General features: G+C 40.0%; 1 protein-coding gene across 2 annotated transcripts in view; it reads left to right on the top strand.

The window, feature by feature from the left end:
- CTNNA1 (catenin alpha 1) overlaps positions 1-17,548 on the top strand; it is a 167,629-nt gene that overhangs the window by 138,749 nt on the left and 11,332 nt on the right. For both annotated transcript variants that reach the window (XM_057734012.1, XM_057734013.1), the window contains 2 exons: positions 9,563-9,719; positions 17,273-17,473. In XM_057734012.1, coding sequence (XP_057589995.1) covers positions 9,563-9,719; positions 17,273-17,473 — 358 coding nt within the window. The remainder of the gene's footprint in view (positions 1-9,562; positions 9,720-17,272; positions 17,474-17,548) is intronic.

The raw sequence follows: 17,548 nt of genomic DNA, 5'->3' as shown, positions 1-17,548 counted from the left end.
GTCTAGTAGATCCTAATGAGAGTGATGGTGTGCATAAGTCATGTTTGACTGGGATGTGTTGCCCAGGTTTTAGGTTGCCTTTCCTCCCTCTCCTTTGTAGTTTTGTTTCTCTTGCTGGAATAGACCTCAAGACAGTGCCCAGACCATGCTTGGAACTGGGTATATGTCCCAGATAAAAAGGTGTTTCTCTAGGTGTGATTATTCCCCCAGGTTCTCTCCTAGGCTCCTTCTGCCCTTGCTCACAAACAGGGCTGGGCAGGTTTGGTGATGGCAATTACAGTAGACATTTGCAGGCATGGTAATGACAGAGTTGGTAGCATGTGCCATTTCTAAATGAGGTAACTGTGACTCCACTCCAACCTGTTATTGCTAGATTCTTTCATTATTTTTAAAGAGAAGTCAGCAATTCAGATTTTTTTGACGAGTCTCAATTTTTATGGATTGGTAACTAATTTAAAGTTTTGAAATCCTTTGAGGAGAGTAAAAACCAACTTTCTGAGAGCTGCATCTCACCTATCCTGACCATGTGTTTCATGCTCAAAGGACCACTCCTTTAAGGTAGCTGATGGCTGTCACTCTCAGGAAGAGTGCAGCCCTCTCCTTACTCTTTAGCCTGATGTGGGGAGTGATGTCAGGCACCGGGGGGGTCCTAGTCCTGAGTTGTTTCCTTCCAGAGTCACTGGCTTGTTTGATAAACAAACCCTAGGCAAGTTAATCAACTTGTCTAGGCTAGTTAGTACATTCACCAGGAGTTTAACATGGTGTTTAATATGCTGTAACGTGTAGACAGAAAGTTATTATATCAAAGTGTGTTTCTTTGTTTGAGGCCACTGTCAGCATCCCTCCACAATAAGGAATATGTGTTAGGTTTTTCTAGTCTGTTTTTTATATCTCACACCCACACTGCTGCATTGAGGCAGTCATGGCCTCTCTGCTGGGGACTGCTTTTCTTTGGCCCCACCTACAGTTTGGAGTTGGTTCCTAGACCTTATTGTTCCTTTCCGGAGAGGAGAGATGACAGATGGAACCTGTAGAAGAGTTTTCTTCCCCATCTTTCAGTTCACCTAATAGCAAGCTAACTTTTGGAAAAGGGAAATTCTGTTCTAAAGTCTAACTTTTTAGCAGTTAAGCAACTTTAACTCCAGATATTTGAGGTATTAAACTTGAGTTCAGGCAGAGTAGTGGATTGAGTTCAGCCTGAAAGTGGATTTATTTTGTTGCTTGGGGGAGAAAAAAGCACCCACATTTATTGGTGATCTACTGTTATCATGAGTAGGAAGAAAGTAGGTCAGCTCTCTCCCTGCATTGCCTTCTGCTTTGTGTCTGCAGTATCTCATTTTGTTTATCAGGAAGGGGACCTCCCTCCATCAGAGCAGGGAGCCCCAGTCTCACATGCTTTTATCAGGAAAACAGTCAAACTGTTTTGGGAAAGGACCTGATTCTCTACCCCCATGTACCCTACATCATCTTGCTCATGGATGTGCTCAAGTCTTAGTCCATGGTAGCTGCTTAAAAGATTTTGGTTTTTCAGTTCATCTGATGTTGGTTAAAAGAAAATGGAAAAACGCTGCCAACAGCACATTTCTGACAATTGAGTCTTTATAATTGGAGGTAGGCATTTTGGAGATGATCTCACTTAATATTTTATTTTTCTTAGTTCATTATGCAAGAGTGAGCATTGTACATTTAAGTTAATACAAATCTGGCACTTTAATAATTCATATGGCCTGGTTTAATGCATGGCCTTTCTTGGAAATTTAAGCAAGGGTGCATTAAATATTTGAAGCTGCTGCTTATCTACATTTTCTTGTCCCTTTTTTTTCCCTTTATTTCCCACTAACTACAATTGTGAAAGAACTTATGAAATTGTCGGTTCTTTCTCCTGCCTTCTTAGATGTATCTTCCATATTGCTGCTTCTCCCATTGTGCTGTGGGAATGCTGATCATTTTTGTAGCTAACAGGCTTGAGAAGCATCGAATAAGCATAAACCCAGACAGGCCTGGTCTATATAGGTTGTGAGAAAATATATAGCTTTTAAATGAGCATCCAAGGCGTACAGGCCAGGGAAGCCTGTGGCCTCAAGCTCTCATTCATCTATTAATTCACAACCATAGGACCATCTACTTTTGAATCACCTCACTTTTCCACTTCAGATAGTCTCTAATCTTCTTAGAAAGCAATTGCACAGAAGAGCTCAGAGGAGATGCTTCTGACTAAAAGTTTCTCTCAGCATTTTCTATATCTCTTTCCTCCCTTACCCCCGGCCACGGAGGTCTACAGATAATAGGGCTCCAGGGATACTCTGGTCTCCCTCCTTGTAAGCCTTGCATATTGATTTTGGTCTGTTGTTTTGTTTTCTTGTAAAGTCTGATTTCCATATCATAAAGGTTGGAAAGTGTTTCCCTCTCTTCCATTTTCTTGGAAATGGTATTTCTATGTAATTGATATGAGTTCTTCTTTAAATGTTTGGGGAGAATTTATCAGTGAAGCCATCTGGCCTGGATTTTCGTTGTGGAAAGGTTTTAAACAATTAATTTAGTTTCTTTAATAAGTATAGTGATATTCAGATCATTTATTTAAACATTTAGCTGTTTATTCTTTTTTTTAAATTATTTTATTTATTTATTTATTATTTTTGGGGGGGTACACCAAGTTTAGCTGTTTATTCTTGAGTGAGATTTGGTAATTTGTATTTTATCAGTGGCTACTCTTATTTTTTTCCTTCTGCTTGCTTTGGGTTTAATTTGCCCTTCTTTTTCTAGTTTCTAAAGTTAGGAGCTTTTAAGTCATTGATTTGAGACCTTCTCTTCTAGTGTAACATGTGATGGTGCTGTGTATGTTAAATAGACCTCACTGAGAAAGTGATGTAGAAGCAAAGTCCAAAAAAGAGATGACAGAATAAGGGGAGAGCACTCCAGGAAGGGGGAACAGCAGATATAGAGGCTTTGAGGAAGGAAGATCAGATATCTAACAGAAGTATGAATGGTATAGAGCCTTTTAGAGCCATGGTAAAGCATTTGGCTTTTTACTCTGAGTCACATGGGAAGCCATTGATAGGTAGAGGGTTGACATGATCTAACTTTGGTTTTAACAAGGTTTTTCTGACTTCTGTGAGGAAGGATAGAAGCAGAGGGACCCCTTAGGAAGCTGTGGTAAGCAGAATAATGTGCTGCCCCCCACCCCCAGTTTCCTAATTCCTGAAACCTGTGAATATGTTGCCTTATATGGCAGAAGGGACTTGGCAGAGGTAAATAAACTAAGGGTCTTTAAATTGTTAAACTATCCTAGATTATCCAGGCAAGTCCCCAGTATAATCATAAGAGGCCTTATATGAGGGAGGCAGTGGTTTTGGCATCAGAGAGGGAGATGTGATCATGGAAGCAGGAGTTGGAGTGATGTGGTCACAAGCCAAGGCATGTGGGCAGCCTCTAGAGGTTGGAAAAGACAGGACTGGATTGTCCCCTAGAGCCTCTGGAATGAACAGTTTTGCTGACACTTTGATTTAGTCTCTGTAAGACCCATTTTAGACTTCTGACCTCCAGAGCTGTAAGATAACACATTTGTGTTATTTTAAGCATAAGTAGCTTTGTGGTAATATGTTACAGCAACATAGGAGACCAAAACAGAGGCAAGAGTATAGTGGAAGTGGTGAGCACTGGTTATAGAGTCCAGATATGCTTTGAAGGTAGGATTTACTGAAGGATTAGTTGTGAAGTAGAGGGGAAAGAGAAGAGTCAGGAAAAACTGCAGGTTTTGATCCTAAGTAGCTAGAAGGAGGGAGATGTCATTTATGTTAATTTTGTGGTACCTGTTAGACATGCAAGAAGCAAAGTCAAGTTCAGGAAAGAGGTCTGGACGAAATGTATAAATGTGAGATTCATTACCACATACATGGTGCTTAAAGTCATGGGCCTTGATAAGTTCACCAATGGAATGTGTAAACCCAGTGTAAAAAGGTCTGGGAAATAAAACTGGGGTTCCCTAACATTTAGAGTTTGGGGAGATGAGCAGTACCCAGCAAAGCAGACTGAGCAAGTGTCATGGACTAGAAGAGCTCCAGAAGCTGGCTCTGTCTTGGAAGACAAGTGGGAAAAGTGTTTCTAGGAAGAGTGATTATTTGTGTCTAATGGTTGTAGAAGGTGACCTGAGAATTGATCCTTGGATTGAGCAACATATACAGACCACAAGTGATCTTGGACAAAGAAGTTTAGGTAGAAATTTAGGAGAGATAAGCTTGACCGGAGTGGGTCCAAGAGAGAAGAGACGAATTGAGTATAGCAAGTTGCCAGCTCTTTCAAATTAAATGTAAGGATTATGGAGACATGGGGTGGTAGCAGGAGGTAGATACAGGGTTGAGAATGTTTTTTGCTTTTCATTTTTAGCTGGGAGCATTTTTTTTATGTTTAGCTGATGGAAAATAATGCAGTAGTAAAGAATAGAGCGGAGAGAATTGCTAGGACATTGTTCTGGAGCAGAGGAGAGGAAATGAGATCCAGTGGACAAGTGGCAAGGTTGGTCTGAGACGGGAACATTCATAATTAAAAAGGGGTAAGAGAGAGCATGTGGCATAGATGCAGGTAAATGGGTAGTCGCAGTGATAAGAGTCTATAGCCATTCTCTTTTGATTGCATTCATCTTCTCATTTAAATAAGAAGCAGGGGCTATAAGCTGAGGGTGTTGATGCTGGCAGAAGTGTTACAGGTTTAAGGAGAAGGTATGGAACAACCACTCTTTTAGAGTCTAGACTTGAGGGGAAGAGACTGATTAGACTAAGGAAATCTAGTTCTCTTGCTGTCTCCAGCACTGTCAGTCCACTTGAAGTTGAGTGATCAATATTTTAAAGTGAGATTCATTCAACATGGTTTGGAGCAGGAAATCATGAGTTTTATTTTGTGTTTATTTTGAAATATCTGAGACTTCTGAGTAGAGCTGTTGGGTATGTAGCTAGGAAATGACTTGGGGGCTAAAATGAGTGGTGTGGGTTGGAGATGTGAGAGTAGTTGGCAGATGGGTGGTACATAAAATCATGAAACTAGATGAAATTGCTCACAGGTGGGAGAAGTGTAGAACGAGGAGAGAAGGCAGCATAGGATCAAGCCTCGAGGAACTCCAGCATTAGTGGAAGAAGACAAAACAGCAAAGGAGACACAGAAGAAGTAGCCAAGATGGTAGAAATGAAACAGAAAAAGTATTTCACTGACAGGATCGAACATCCAGATCTGATAAAAAACACTTTGTAAACTAGATGAAAATTTCCTCAGCCTGATAACATTGTACTTGATGAAAGGCTGAGTACTTCCCCCTAGGATCAGAAACCAGACAAGAATGTCCTCTTCAATGTTGTACTGGCCGTCTAAGCTAACAGCAGCAGTTAAAAAGTTGCCATTGGATATATGGTGGTAGTGCCTAGTTTGGGGCTCTTTGCAAATTTAATGAGCAAGAATAGTGACTCACATTAATTTATAAGTGATAGTAAACTTTTCCCTCTAGTTGTTGCCTAGCCATTTAGCCATTTGTAGGTCACCTTAGGTAGGCTGTTCATATCTTACCCCCATTTTCTACTGGTACTTTAGTATTCTCCTTACTGATTTACCTAACACTATGTATTGATACTTCATCTGTCATGTATACTTAAATACAGATGTAAATAGAGAATTTTCTAAGACATAGGAAATATTTGTTCAGTAAATGCATAAATACATTCTTTTAGCCTTATCATTTTTAATGTAACTCATTATCTATCTGGAAATAATCTTATTTAGCACACAAATATAAGTATGAAATGAGGCCATAACTTAATTTTTCTCTAAATAGCCCATCAAATGTAAAAATATGCCATTCCTCACTAATTTGTGATGTCATTTTTTATCATACATTGAATTCTGCTCTTTAAGGTCTGTTTTTAGACTATTCTTTTCAATTTAGCTTTGTATTACATTTTAACTCTCTTCATTATTATTATTTTTTCTTTAAATATTTATTTATTTAGCTGTACCGGGTCTTCGTTGCCACGTGCGGATCTTTTTTGGTTGTGGCATGCGGGATCTTTAGTTGCAGCATGTGGGATCTAGTTCCTTGACCAGGGATGGAACCTGGGCACCCTGCATTGGGAGCACGGAGTCTTAGCCACTGGACCTCCAGTGAAGTCCCTCTTCATTACTCTTGCTCTCTACCCCTAATATATTTTTGCTATTTTCAGCTGTTTACTGTTCCAGATTAATTTGTGAATAAATAGGTCAGTCTTCCTACTCTTAAACATGGACTGTGTTTCTGTTTATTCACGTTTTTTTTAATGTACCTGAGAAAAATGTAGTCACTCTTGTTACTTCAGTCCTCTGGGTTTCTTTACAGATTTAATCCCACATATTTTCTATTAATTGCTTTCATGAAGAGCTAATACTCCCCTCATTTTATGTCCTGTTTTCTGGTATATAGAAACATTACTCATTTTTATATATTTATATTGTCTCTAGCTACCTTAATGAACTCTTACTAATTCTAAGAGTTTTTTTCAGTTGGCTCACTTCAGTTTCAAAGATGATCTACATTGAAAAGTAATTTTATGTATCTCCTTTCTAACAGCTTTTTCTTATTTCCATTTCCTACTTTATTTCATTAGTTAGGAAGACCATTATTATTTAACTAATGGTAACAGTAGGTATTCTGATCAATAACATCTTGATTTTTAAGGTAAATGATTCTAGAGTTTCACCACTAAGTATCATGTTGGATGATTATTTAAAGTAGTATGTTAAGTATCTTTCAATTCCTAATTCATCAGAAATTAGTATTAATTTATCGTGTCCTTTGTAAACAGTTTTGTAATCAGAACAAGAAAGTTCACCTTAGATGAGGTGCTTTTCCTCCATTATACTGTATGAGATAAGATATTACAGAACAGAGAGAGCAATTTTCTCTTTGTAAGGGAAAATTATCTTAATATTTAGGACATATAATTAATTCCCTGCCCATGTTTATTTGGCTCTCAAGAAACATTTTCTTCAGCCAGATATTCTTAGAAAGTCTGGCTCCACTCTGATTCATTGATACATTAGTGAATTAATGAGTTAATTAATGAAAAATAGTCCACAATGTTGAATCACCCACCAGGAAACGAAGGGATGAGGGAAAAGAGTCGAAGAACAAGCCTGTAAATGATGAAAATAGGGGAGGCTACAGTATAACACATGGGAAGATAGGATACCTCTTCTTCCAAATAATTTATTGTCCAAACCCATTCACTTTTTAAAGCAGTGGGCTATTAATAATAACTGGGATGGCCTAGTCCCCAAAGCCTACGAATCTATAAGTGATAGTCTTGATAATCCATCCCTTCCAGTTACCTAAGAGGGAAGAGGAATAGTTGCACTAGTGTAGTGGGTCTGATTCTTCTTTAGTTTGTTGACTACAGTCTTTGGGGGCTAAGTTGATAACGTCACTCTTGAATACCTCTCCAGTATATTGGTAATTGTACACATGACCTGAAGGCATGTGGTTTTATAGCATCAAACAAACATCATCCCAAACTCCTACCCTCAGGTAGCATGCCCAGATGACTCATAACTACTGTTCTGCCTCTTCCAGATATCCACTCCATCACCACCAGTTTCCTCTTATCTTTGCTTACCTTCAAAGTTCCATTATTATGAACACATTTATTTCCAGTAACCCATAAGCACCTTGTACCTAGAAATCTTACCAATTATTCTCTTAGCTCCTTTTCATACTACTTTCATTATTCACTCAGTGAATACATCAAAGGCTCTGAAAGGCACTTCTTCAAAGAATATACACTAGTGGTCAGTAAATACATTAAAAGATAAGCAACATCATGAGCTATCAGGGAAATGGAAATCAAACTACAACGAAATGTCACTTCACACTCATTAGGATGGTGATAATTTTTTAAAAAAGGAAAATGGAAAAACAGGTGTTGAAGATGAGGGGAAATTGGAACCCTCATACATGCCGGTGGAAATGAAAAATGGTTCAACTGCTTTTGAAGACAGTAAAGGCAGTTCCTCAAAAAGTTAGCCATAAAATTAACCATATGACCCAGCAATTCCATTCCTAGTTATGTATACATGAATAGTGAAAACAAAACACATATGTGAATGTTCATAGTAGCATTATTCATAATGACCAAAAAAGTAGAAAGAATTGAAATGTCTGACAGCTGATGAATGAATAAAGAAAATGTGGTAAATTCATATAATGGCATGGTATTTGTCAGTAAAGAGGATGAAATACTGATACATTCTATAGCATGGAATTGAAACATGTTAAATGAAAGGAGCTATCCAAAAATGCACATATTAATATGATTCCATTTATAGGAAAAATCCAGAATAGGTAAATTCATAAAGACAAAGTTAAGTTAGTGGTTGCCAGGAGATAGGGTTGAAGGAAATAGGGAGTGACTGCTAAGTGGGTATGGGGTTTTAGACAGAAATGTTCTAAAAATGACTGTGGTGATGGTTATAAACTGAATATACCAAAAATCTTTGAACCTGACAATTTAAATGGGTGAATTGTTTGGTATATAAATTATATTTCAATAAAGCTGTTTTTATTTTTTAAAGAAGTTACTTTTTATTATTTTAGAAGAAATTACTTTTCAAACTTAAATGTTACACTTCTTTGATGTTATTATATGTCAAATACAGTATATCTCAGAAAAATATATTTTTCACATATGTACTTTGAGAATGTACTAAGAACCTAAAATGCCAAATGTTCATCACAAGATTGAGAATGGTGGGTGACTGGAACAAACCTAAATATCCTATAATCAGAACAGTGATGTGCATCTATAAGATGGAATAATAAACAGTTAATGTTGTTGACATACATTTAATGATATGCAGAAGTATTTAAAAGAAGAAACAGGATAGTCAGTTTTGCATAGCATATAATTCTTTTTTTTTTTCAAAAAATTTTATTTATTTATTTACTTATTTATTGGCTGTGTTGGGTCTTCATTGCTGTGCGGGGGCTTCTCTTGTTGTGGAGCATCGGCTCTAGGCACATCGTGGCTCACAGGCTCTAGAGCACAGGCTCAGTAGTTATGGCACATGGGTTTAGTTGCTCCACAGCATGTGGGATCTTCCCAGACCAGTGTCCCCAGGATTGGCAGGTGGATTCTTAACCACTGCTCCACCAGGGAAGCCCCTGTAGCATATAATTCTAAATATATGTTTTTTGACTTGGCACAGATACATGTGTATGTGAAGAGAAAAAAAGCCTGGAATATAATGTCAAAAATTGTGAAGAGTTGCTATCACAGGGTAGAGAGATTAGAGATATTTTTGTTTGTTATTGGCCATAGTTCCAGTGTATTACTGTATTTCAGATGTATTACTTCTCCATTCATATATAAAGCCATTATTTAATATTTCTCTACTTCATCTTTGTAACTGTTACAGTGGAGCAGGTGGTATCATGCGTCCTTGTGACGTGCACAGGAGACAAAGCTGTAGCCACTCTGCTGACCAAATTATCTCGCTTGTTTTATTTTCATGACTCTGAAAGAGTAAACAGTGAACTTTAATGTCTTTGCAGGTTATCAATGCTGCATTGGCTTTAGCAGCAAAACCACAGAGTAAACTGGCCCAAGAGAACATGGATCTTTTTAAAGAACAGTGGGAAAAACAAGTTCGAGTTCTCACAGATGCTGTTGATGACATTACTTCCATTGATGACTTCTTGGCTGTCTCAGGTAATGAGCTGGTTCCCCAGAGAAGTATGTGAGAATGTGCATGACTACTTTCACCTAAGTTACAATAATGGGCAATCAAAACGCCCCCAAGTCTGGGCAGGTAAGTTATTCTAGCAATAATATTGTGCTGGTGTTCATTTTAATTAAAAAAAAAAAAAAAAAAAAAAAGCTACCACCAACTCCTGAGCTTGCGACATGGGGTTGGAGTTGTTTCCCTTGTGGTGGGGCTGGTCTTGATCTTAGACGTGTGAATTAGGAAGCTGCCTGGCAGAGGTTTTTCTCTGTTTATATAGAGTAAGATCTTGCAGCTGTGACCTGTACAACACCATAGCCATCCACCCCTCTTGCTGCTGTTCTGTTTAGAAAAAACATTGACCTGTGTCCTGGCTGTGGCTGTTTGTTACGACCCTGTGAGACTTAGGAGAAGGGATTCCCAACATCATCAGCTTCAGTTTCCTTTGTAAAAACTGTTCCCCTTGGAAAGCTTCTCTTTCTCTCTCCCTTAGAAATGATTGTAGTTTAACTGCCTACTTTTCTAAAGACTGTCAGCATGATGCACAGATAGAAAACAGAGAGGAAATATTTAAGTACCATTTAATTATGAACTTGCAAAAAATAAATCTGGGTAATTCACCTCACAAAAACAGTTGATTTCATTATATAAACATAAACTGGTAATGACATAGTAAATTGCATTCATATAGAAAATGTCTGTCAACTGCAATTCCCTGTTTATCATACAGAGATAAATTTCAATCCCTCTTCTTAGAGTTGAGCAAGTATAAATGCATTCTCCATTTAACAGGCCTCTGCTGCCCTTGGCTGCACTGCTTGCTCTCTGGAGGTGCCAGGCTTCCTGAGGCCAGTGGCAGTGGGCAGAGTCAACAGCTGGTACTTGTAGGGCTGAAAGCACCTGTCACCCCAGGGAACCACTGTCTGGAACGTGGGAGATGTGAGTGGCAATGGGGCTTGAAACAGAAGCGGGGCTTAAATACATGCACAGCACAGTCCTCCAGCAGTGACCTATATAAGGTGACGGTGTGCTCTGCATACCAATGTTCCCCTGTCTCTGCTCGCTCTCCTTGGGATTGGAGCTTTGGCTCTACTTGAGAGAGTGGGGAGCAGGCAGTCTGTAAACTGCAAAACAAGGGGGTAAACCATGCTGCTGCAGGACTGCCAAATTGCAGGTGCTAGTACTTTAAAACAAAAAAACCATTTGCAAGCACATCTTTGCAGGTGCCAAAAATGCAGGAATTGCTTTTTTGGGAAATCTTGGCCTTCTGTTGTTTTTCCCAATGAAATACTGAATTATTCTTTTTCATAGGTTTAGAGAAAAACATTCCACCTTCACAGTACACTTTTAAGCAAACAACAAATTCTGAAATCTAAATTCAGAGCTCCCCTCTGGAGATAGATATTACATTCCTAAACTTACCAAGTAAGGCTTGGTCTCAAGGGATTTTTGGTCCTTCTTACAGCAAAATAAAATGTAATAGAATCAAATGTCCCTCATGCAACATTCTTCAAATCAAAGAACAAAAGGGATTTTGCAGTAGCATTTAGTGGGATCCAGGCAATATCTTTAGGGTATATGACATAAACAGAAGAACGGTAAAGAGAAATCAGATTCTTTAACAGAGACACTTTTGTCTGGTGAGTATGTTCAATTTTTATGCAGATGTGGGAAAGTAGAAGGGTTGACTTGATGGAAAGGAGTTTAGACAGTTTCTGTTTAGCAAATAAAAACACAGAACAATCCTCTCAGTCAGAAAGAGGTGGTGCTTTCAGAGCATCTGAATTTTAAAGATACACCTTAGTGTCTTTCTCTAATGTTTTGTCACAAGCTTGCTTAGCAATGTCAAGTAATAAAATAATTAATAGGACAAGACTGTTATTCACGATTCCTTTGAATTTTACGGTGTGCTTTTTAGGGGCATGGGATGAAGGGAAGAGAGAAGCAGATGCCTGTGCAGAGTTCTACTTGATTGACCAGTTAATTTTTAGCATCTTTATATCCTTATGCACTTACCTCACCCATGGCGGCTTTAGCACTTTTTATGTGGTGGACTGGAGATGTCTCCCTGTCTCACCTGATTCACTGGCTCTCATTGAGAGGAATCCCATTTTCAACCGGGCAGGCCCCTACTGGTCCCCAGTCCTTGGCCCTTGTATAACTCACAGCCTCTCTAGAGGTGTCCTGTGGATTGGAGGAGCAGGCGTCATCTGCAGCAGCCGTGTGCAGTCTTTATACCAGAAGCCGAGATCTGCCGATTCTGCCATTTCCCATCACCCAGAGGCACACTGGTGCTTAGTAGTCTGTCAGCAAGGTGGGCGTGTTTCTGAGTAAGGGGCTGCTGGGCAAGTGCCCAGCACAGGGTCTGGCTTAAGGCTGGTGGAGTTAATAAAATTTTACCTAGTGAAAAGTAAGAATGCTGCTTGATTCCATGGAGTGGTGGTGTTTTATTGTGTCCTGGGATCTTGTGGCCCTTTGGCAGTGTGATAGATTTTGAGGAATATTTCCAGTAATTATTTTTCACCATCCATCCCTCTTGGGATCCATGGGGCCTGTGTGTTTGCTGTAGCCCTGCCCACTCATGAGAATCCTTCCAAGGGGAAGTTACTTAGGGGACAGGACTGAAAGGACTCTCTGCTGCTTTATCTCCATTGTTCCTGGATATTCTGTCCCATTGGTTCCAGAAGTTCCCTTGTGCTTATTACAAGTTATAGCCTAAATTTGTGGCTCAGAAAATAGTGGTCATCTTGTGTATAACCTGGTAAAGCCACTAAGACCCTGATGCCAGTGTTTCATGAGGCTGCAGGGCAGGGGGAACTTGAGTGAGTCACTGTGTATCAAATATGAGCTAGTGGCACTTGAAAATAGAGAGGCACATGCAAGCCACCTCTGGGGAAGAGGGAGCAGGACTCCTTTTCCCTGAGCTATTCTATTCAGAATGTTGCCTTGTAAATACTTGAGGTGGTTTAGGATGCTACAGAGCGTTCAGCAAACCATGAATATATTTATATGGACTGATCCCTTAAGGACAGTGGTTTGAAATTTATCAAAACACTAAAGACTTTGAATTTCATTTGAATTGTATATGATAAACGTTTTCCATGGAAATGCAATTTACTTTCTCATTTGTTTACTCTGCTTTTATGTGGAAGTTTTGGAACCCCCACCCTCCACCCGCCACACACCTTTTTTTTTTTTTTAAGTTGCAAGTGGTTGGTTAGAGTGGTTCTAATTGGGTTTATTACTTTTCTTTACCAAGTGCGCTTGGAAACAAATAATATAATGCATTAGATACTTTGGGGGCAACACATAAGAGTAGTAATTTGTACTCTTTTTTTCTTCAGTGTCAGTGTGCCCAAGCAATTTGGTCTGATTGGTCTAAATAAAAGGATTTTTGTACCTAATTTTTGTTTTTGTGTTTAATCGCAAAGATCCAAAACTGAAGATAAGGTAAGGAAGTGGTGAAGTTAATTTGATTTCTGACTCCCATGCCCCCTAGCTTGAGCAAGTCACTCAGTGCTTCTGTGCCTGGTTTCCACATTGTGATTTTTTTTTTTAAATGGTTACTATAAAGTGTTAAATGTCAAGCACTCAGAATCTTTCCATTATGTTAGAGTAAGTTCTCTATATAAAGTGTTAATATTATCTCCTGTGTATGCGTGAGGCTGCACCAATAAAGATGTCCAGAGCAAGGGGAGGGCAGAATGGGTCCTGTTAGACATTGTGGACTGAAGTATAAGTTCATGCAGGCTTTTTGGAGAATGCCAGTTGGCTTGGTTCCCAGAGGGCAATTAGGCATCATACATCTACTTTATACATATATGCCTTTTGACTTAGTAATCCCATTGCTAGAAATTTTCCCCAGGGATGTGTACACAGATGTTTGCCAAAATACCTGAACAAGGATGTTCACTTCAACCAAAATACCTAAGAGAAGACTCGATAAGCAAATGATGGCCCTTCCATCTATTTAGTAGGGTACGTACAGCCATTAAAATGGATGAGGTAGATCTGTAGAGGCAGTTCTAGAAAGATTTTCAGATGAAAATCAGATCCATGAATGTCCACAATGTGATCCCTTGGAGACAGACTGTTGTATGCATAGTTATTTTTTTTTCCTGTTAGAAGCATCTACAGATAAAGACTATATTGAACAACCAGGGTTTTTAATGGGGTACATATTGATGTGTCTGCTCATAATGGAGCCATGCTGAGTTTCCTTGGAAATTCAATGAAAGGTAAAGTAACTTACGGTTTAAGTTAGTGTGGGTACTCCCAACTGTCCCATGTTTGCACGTGTCCGGTGGGAACTCATTTCTCCCTTAGGGCTCAAGTGTAGAGAGCAGGTTGGTCGCATCCTGGGTATGTAGTGGCCTCAGCTGGCTGAGGCTTTCCCAGTGAGGGTAGAAAATGTTAGTCAGCTTCCTGAATTAGAAGCCTTTCTTGGTGGCTAAAAAATGGGAAGCCCTTCCCTGGTTTGGGTTCATCTGGAAGAGAATGTGTATAAATTCAAGAAAATCTAAATTGATTTTTTTTTTGATTTATTTGTTTTATTTTTGGCTGCGTTGGGTCTTTGTTGCGGTGCATGGGTTTCTCATTGCTGTGGCTTCTCTTGTTGCGGAGCTCATGCTCTAGGCTCACAGGCTTCAGTAGTTGTGGCACGTGGGCTCAATCGTTGTGGCTCATGGGCATAGTTACTCTGAGGCATGTGGGATCTTCCCTGCCCAGGGATCAAACCTGTGTCCCCTGCATTGGCAGGCAGATTCTTAACCACTGCGCCACCAGGGAAGCCCCAAGAAAATCTAAATTGATTTTTAAAAACATACTTACCTAGACGAAGGTTAACAAATCCTTGGTGGAAGTTTGGGCCACTTTGTGTAATGAATGACCAAAGAATGCTATACTTCATTGATTCTAAGATGTGCTTTCCCTCCTCAGGTGTTAACAATCCTGAAACCAGGATGAGTCTTAAAAATCGATGATACGAGCAAACATTGGTTCATAGTTTAACTAGCAACATCTTTTCTTTCCTTTTTATTCCTTTCCTTACCCTTCCCCAAATGTGTTAGATTCAGTAAAAGCAGCAGTTTTTAACCTAAGGCCTAGTATGCTAGGCATGTGGAGAGTTTGTGTATAAAAGATGTTTCTGATCTAAATATGGGCTCTAAATCCATTTATTCTTATAATTGGTTCACATATTCCCCCTAAAATTGGTTTATGTAAAAAGTTTAATACGTTTTCTCTTTCAGTAGTGCAATGGTGTAAACTCCAGTAAGTCTCCTAAGTTTTGAATTAGTAGATGCTAAATTATGATCTTCTTAGCTGTCTTGTGGTAATTCATTTTTCCCTTCTGTAATAGAGATTTCTTACTATATTTTGGCTTTCCCTGGAAAGATATTTTAATTGATCAATCTTTGTTTTTTAAAAAGACTTTTAGAGCAACTTTAGGTTCACAGCCAAATTAAGAGGAGGGTACAGAGATGTTCCATCTAGTTGCCGCCACACATGCGCAACCTCCCCCATTATCAACATCCCCCCACCAGGGTAGCACATTTGTTTCAAGTGATGAACCTACACTGATACCTTATTATCACCCAAAGTCCATCATATACATTACTGTTCACTCTTGGTGGTTACACACGTCATAGGTTTGGACAAATGTATCCATCATTATAAATACAGAGTATTCTCACTGCCCTGAAAATCCTCTAGGCTACTGGCAACCCCCCAGGTTCCTCCATGTCTCTTCGTAGCTTGATAGCACTTTAAGTGGTGACTAATATATTTCATGGTCTGGATGTACCATGGGTTTTCAGTTCACGTACTGGAGGATTCCTTGGTTGCTTCCCAGTTTTGGCAATTATGAATAAAGCTGCTTTATAAACATCTGTGTGCAGGTTTTTATGGGGACTTAAGTTTTTAGCTCCATTGTGTAAATATCAAGGAGTGCAATTGCTGGGTCATAGGTAAGAGTATGTTTAGTTTTGTAGGTGCAAGTGCCTGCCTGCAGTCTCTTGGGAAATACAAAATGGAGGGCCTTGTTGCTGGAGCCTACAGGGGATCTTGAGGCCCAAAGGCAGGGCATTGTGGTGGCTCTCTTCTTTGCCAGATCCACTAAGTACCACTTGCCTCTGGCTCCCCTTGAGAAAAAGAGGATAGAGCACCATGACCACTTTCTTATTTGGGGCATCTTAAGAAGTCAGGCTTATTGTTATCACTCTTTTAGACGGTGTCATACATAACTTGACTGAGCATGTTAGCAAGAGGCTGTGAGGGAAGAGTAATGACTTTTGGAAGGGAATTTAATGAGGAACCTGTCCTGGATAATGACAGGTCAAAGCATGAGGTAACTAGGAATGGCAAAGAAATGACCAGATGTGTTTCTTAAACAGATTACATTTGCCCTAATTGTCTTGGCTCTTACAGAAAAACCAGAACCATTAGTCTTTCACCTATTGTGCCAGGTACTTTCTTGGTTTAAGGAAGTGAGCATGTCTTTAATAGATACTGCTTCTAAGAGTTCTTACATGTCTTGAAGAAAGCTCCTTTCTCAGCAGGAAGGAAATGACCAGGCAATGACCTGGAGACTTTGTGTTGCTCCGCCACCCACCCCATGGAGTGTGGGCGGCACTGTCATTTGGACTGTCTGCTGGTGGACTCTGCAGTTCCTGGTAATGAGAACATTCCCTTTCCCATTCTGGGTCAGACTCTACAGATCAACCTCACCCATCGTAATGGCTGCATAGTGCCCATAATTTATTACCCACTCTGCTCTTGGACATTTTGGTTGCTTCCACTTTGCTATTATAGATGAGGTTGAAGCGGACGCCTCACTCTGGGGTTCCCGATACCCAGTGCCAAGCTTTTTGCTTTGAGGAAAAATAGTTTTGGTGTGTCCTCCAAATCCAGCTCTGTGACTTGTCAGCTTAACAGGAGTCAAGGGTTTCCTCAAATATCACAAGTCCACCTGCATCCAGTGAGTGAGTTACTGAATGTTTCGCCTCAGGGGGTCTCCCTCAGCACCCTCCAGAGGAGGCTGTAACCTGCTTTCCAGGACCTTTTCCTGTTCCAGAGCTGTTCTGCTGTCTTGGGAGCCTGTCTGAATACCTCGGCATCTACTAGGGGGAGGGGCAAGGACTGGGAGAATAAGACCTTACAGTGAACCTTTCTTCTAATTTACACTTTGTTTGGGATGTAAAATCAGTGAAATTATTTAAGGGAAAGAGAAGTTATTAAGGATTCTGTGATCTGAATTTTCTGCCTGGCTTAAAACAACTGTGCCTTAAAGATGGGCATCTCTCTCTCTCTTTTAAACCTGGAATAAAGATTATTATTCTTGGAGGTGATTACAGGTTGAGTTTCTGGGGATGGTTAATCCCACAGTTAATCCGGTCTCTTGAGTGAAATGATACATGTGAAGCTTTTGGCACCGTAGCTGGCACAGAGTGAGCCCTTGACAAATGATAGATGCCAGCTTACAGTTGTCCCCTTCTAGTGGAAGGCCTTGTCCCTCATTCAGCTTTCTTTCTTTGTTCCTCAGAGAATCACATTTTGGAAGATGTGAACAAGTGCGTCATTGCTCTCCAAGAGAAAGATGTGGATGGGCTGGACCGCACAGCTGGTGCAATTCGAGGCCGAGCTGCTCGGGTCATTCACGTGGTCACGTCAGAGATGGACAACTATGAGCCAGGGGTCTACACAGAGAAGGTGCTAGAAGCCACCAAGCTGCTTTCCAACACAGGTGCGGGGGCTCCCTCCCTTCCTTGTGCCCCCTACACACAGATGGCCCGGTGGCCAGGCCATCCTGTTGGTGCAG

The sequence above is a fragment of the Hippopotamus amphibius genome, chromosome 1 (genome assembly GCF_030028045.1).
Source record: "Hippopotamus amphibius kiboko isolate mHipAmp2 chromosome 1, mHipAmp2.hap2, whole genome shotgun sequence".
NCBI lineage: Eukaryota > Metazoa > Chordata > Mammalia > Artiodactyla > Hippopotamidae > Hippopotamus > Hippopotamus amphibius.
Note: the sequence above shows the minus strand (reverse complement) of the source record. Positions and strands in the feature narration are given on the sequence as shown.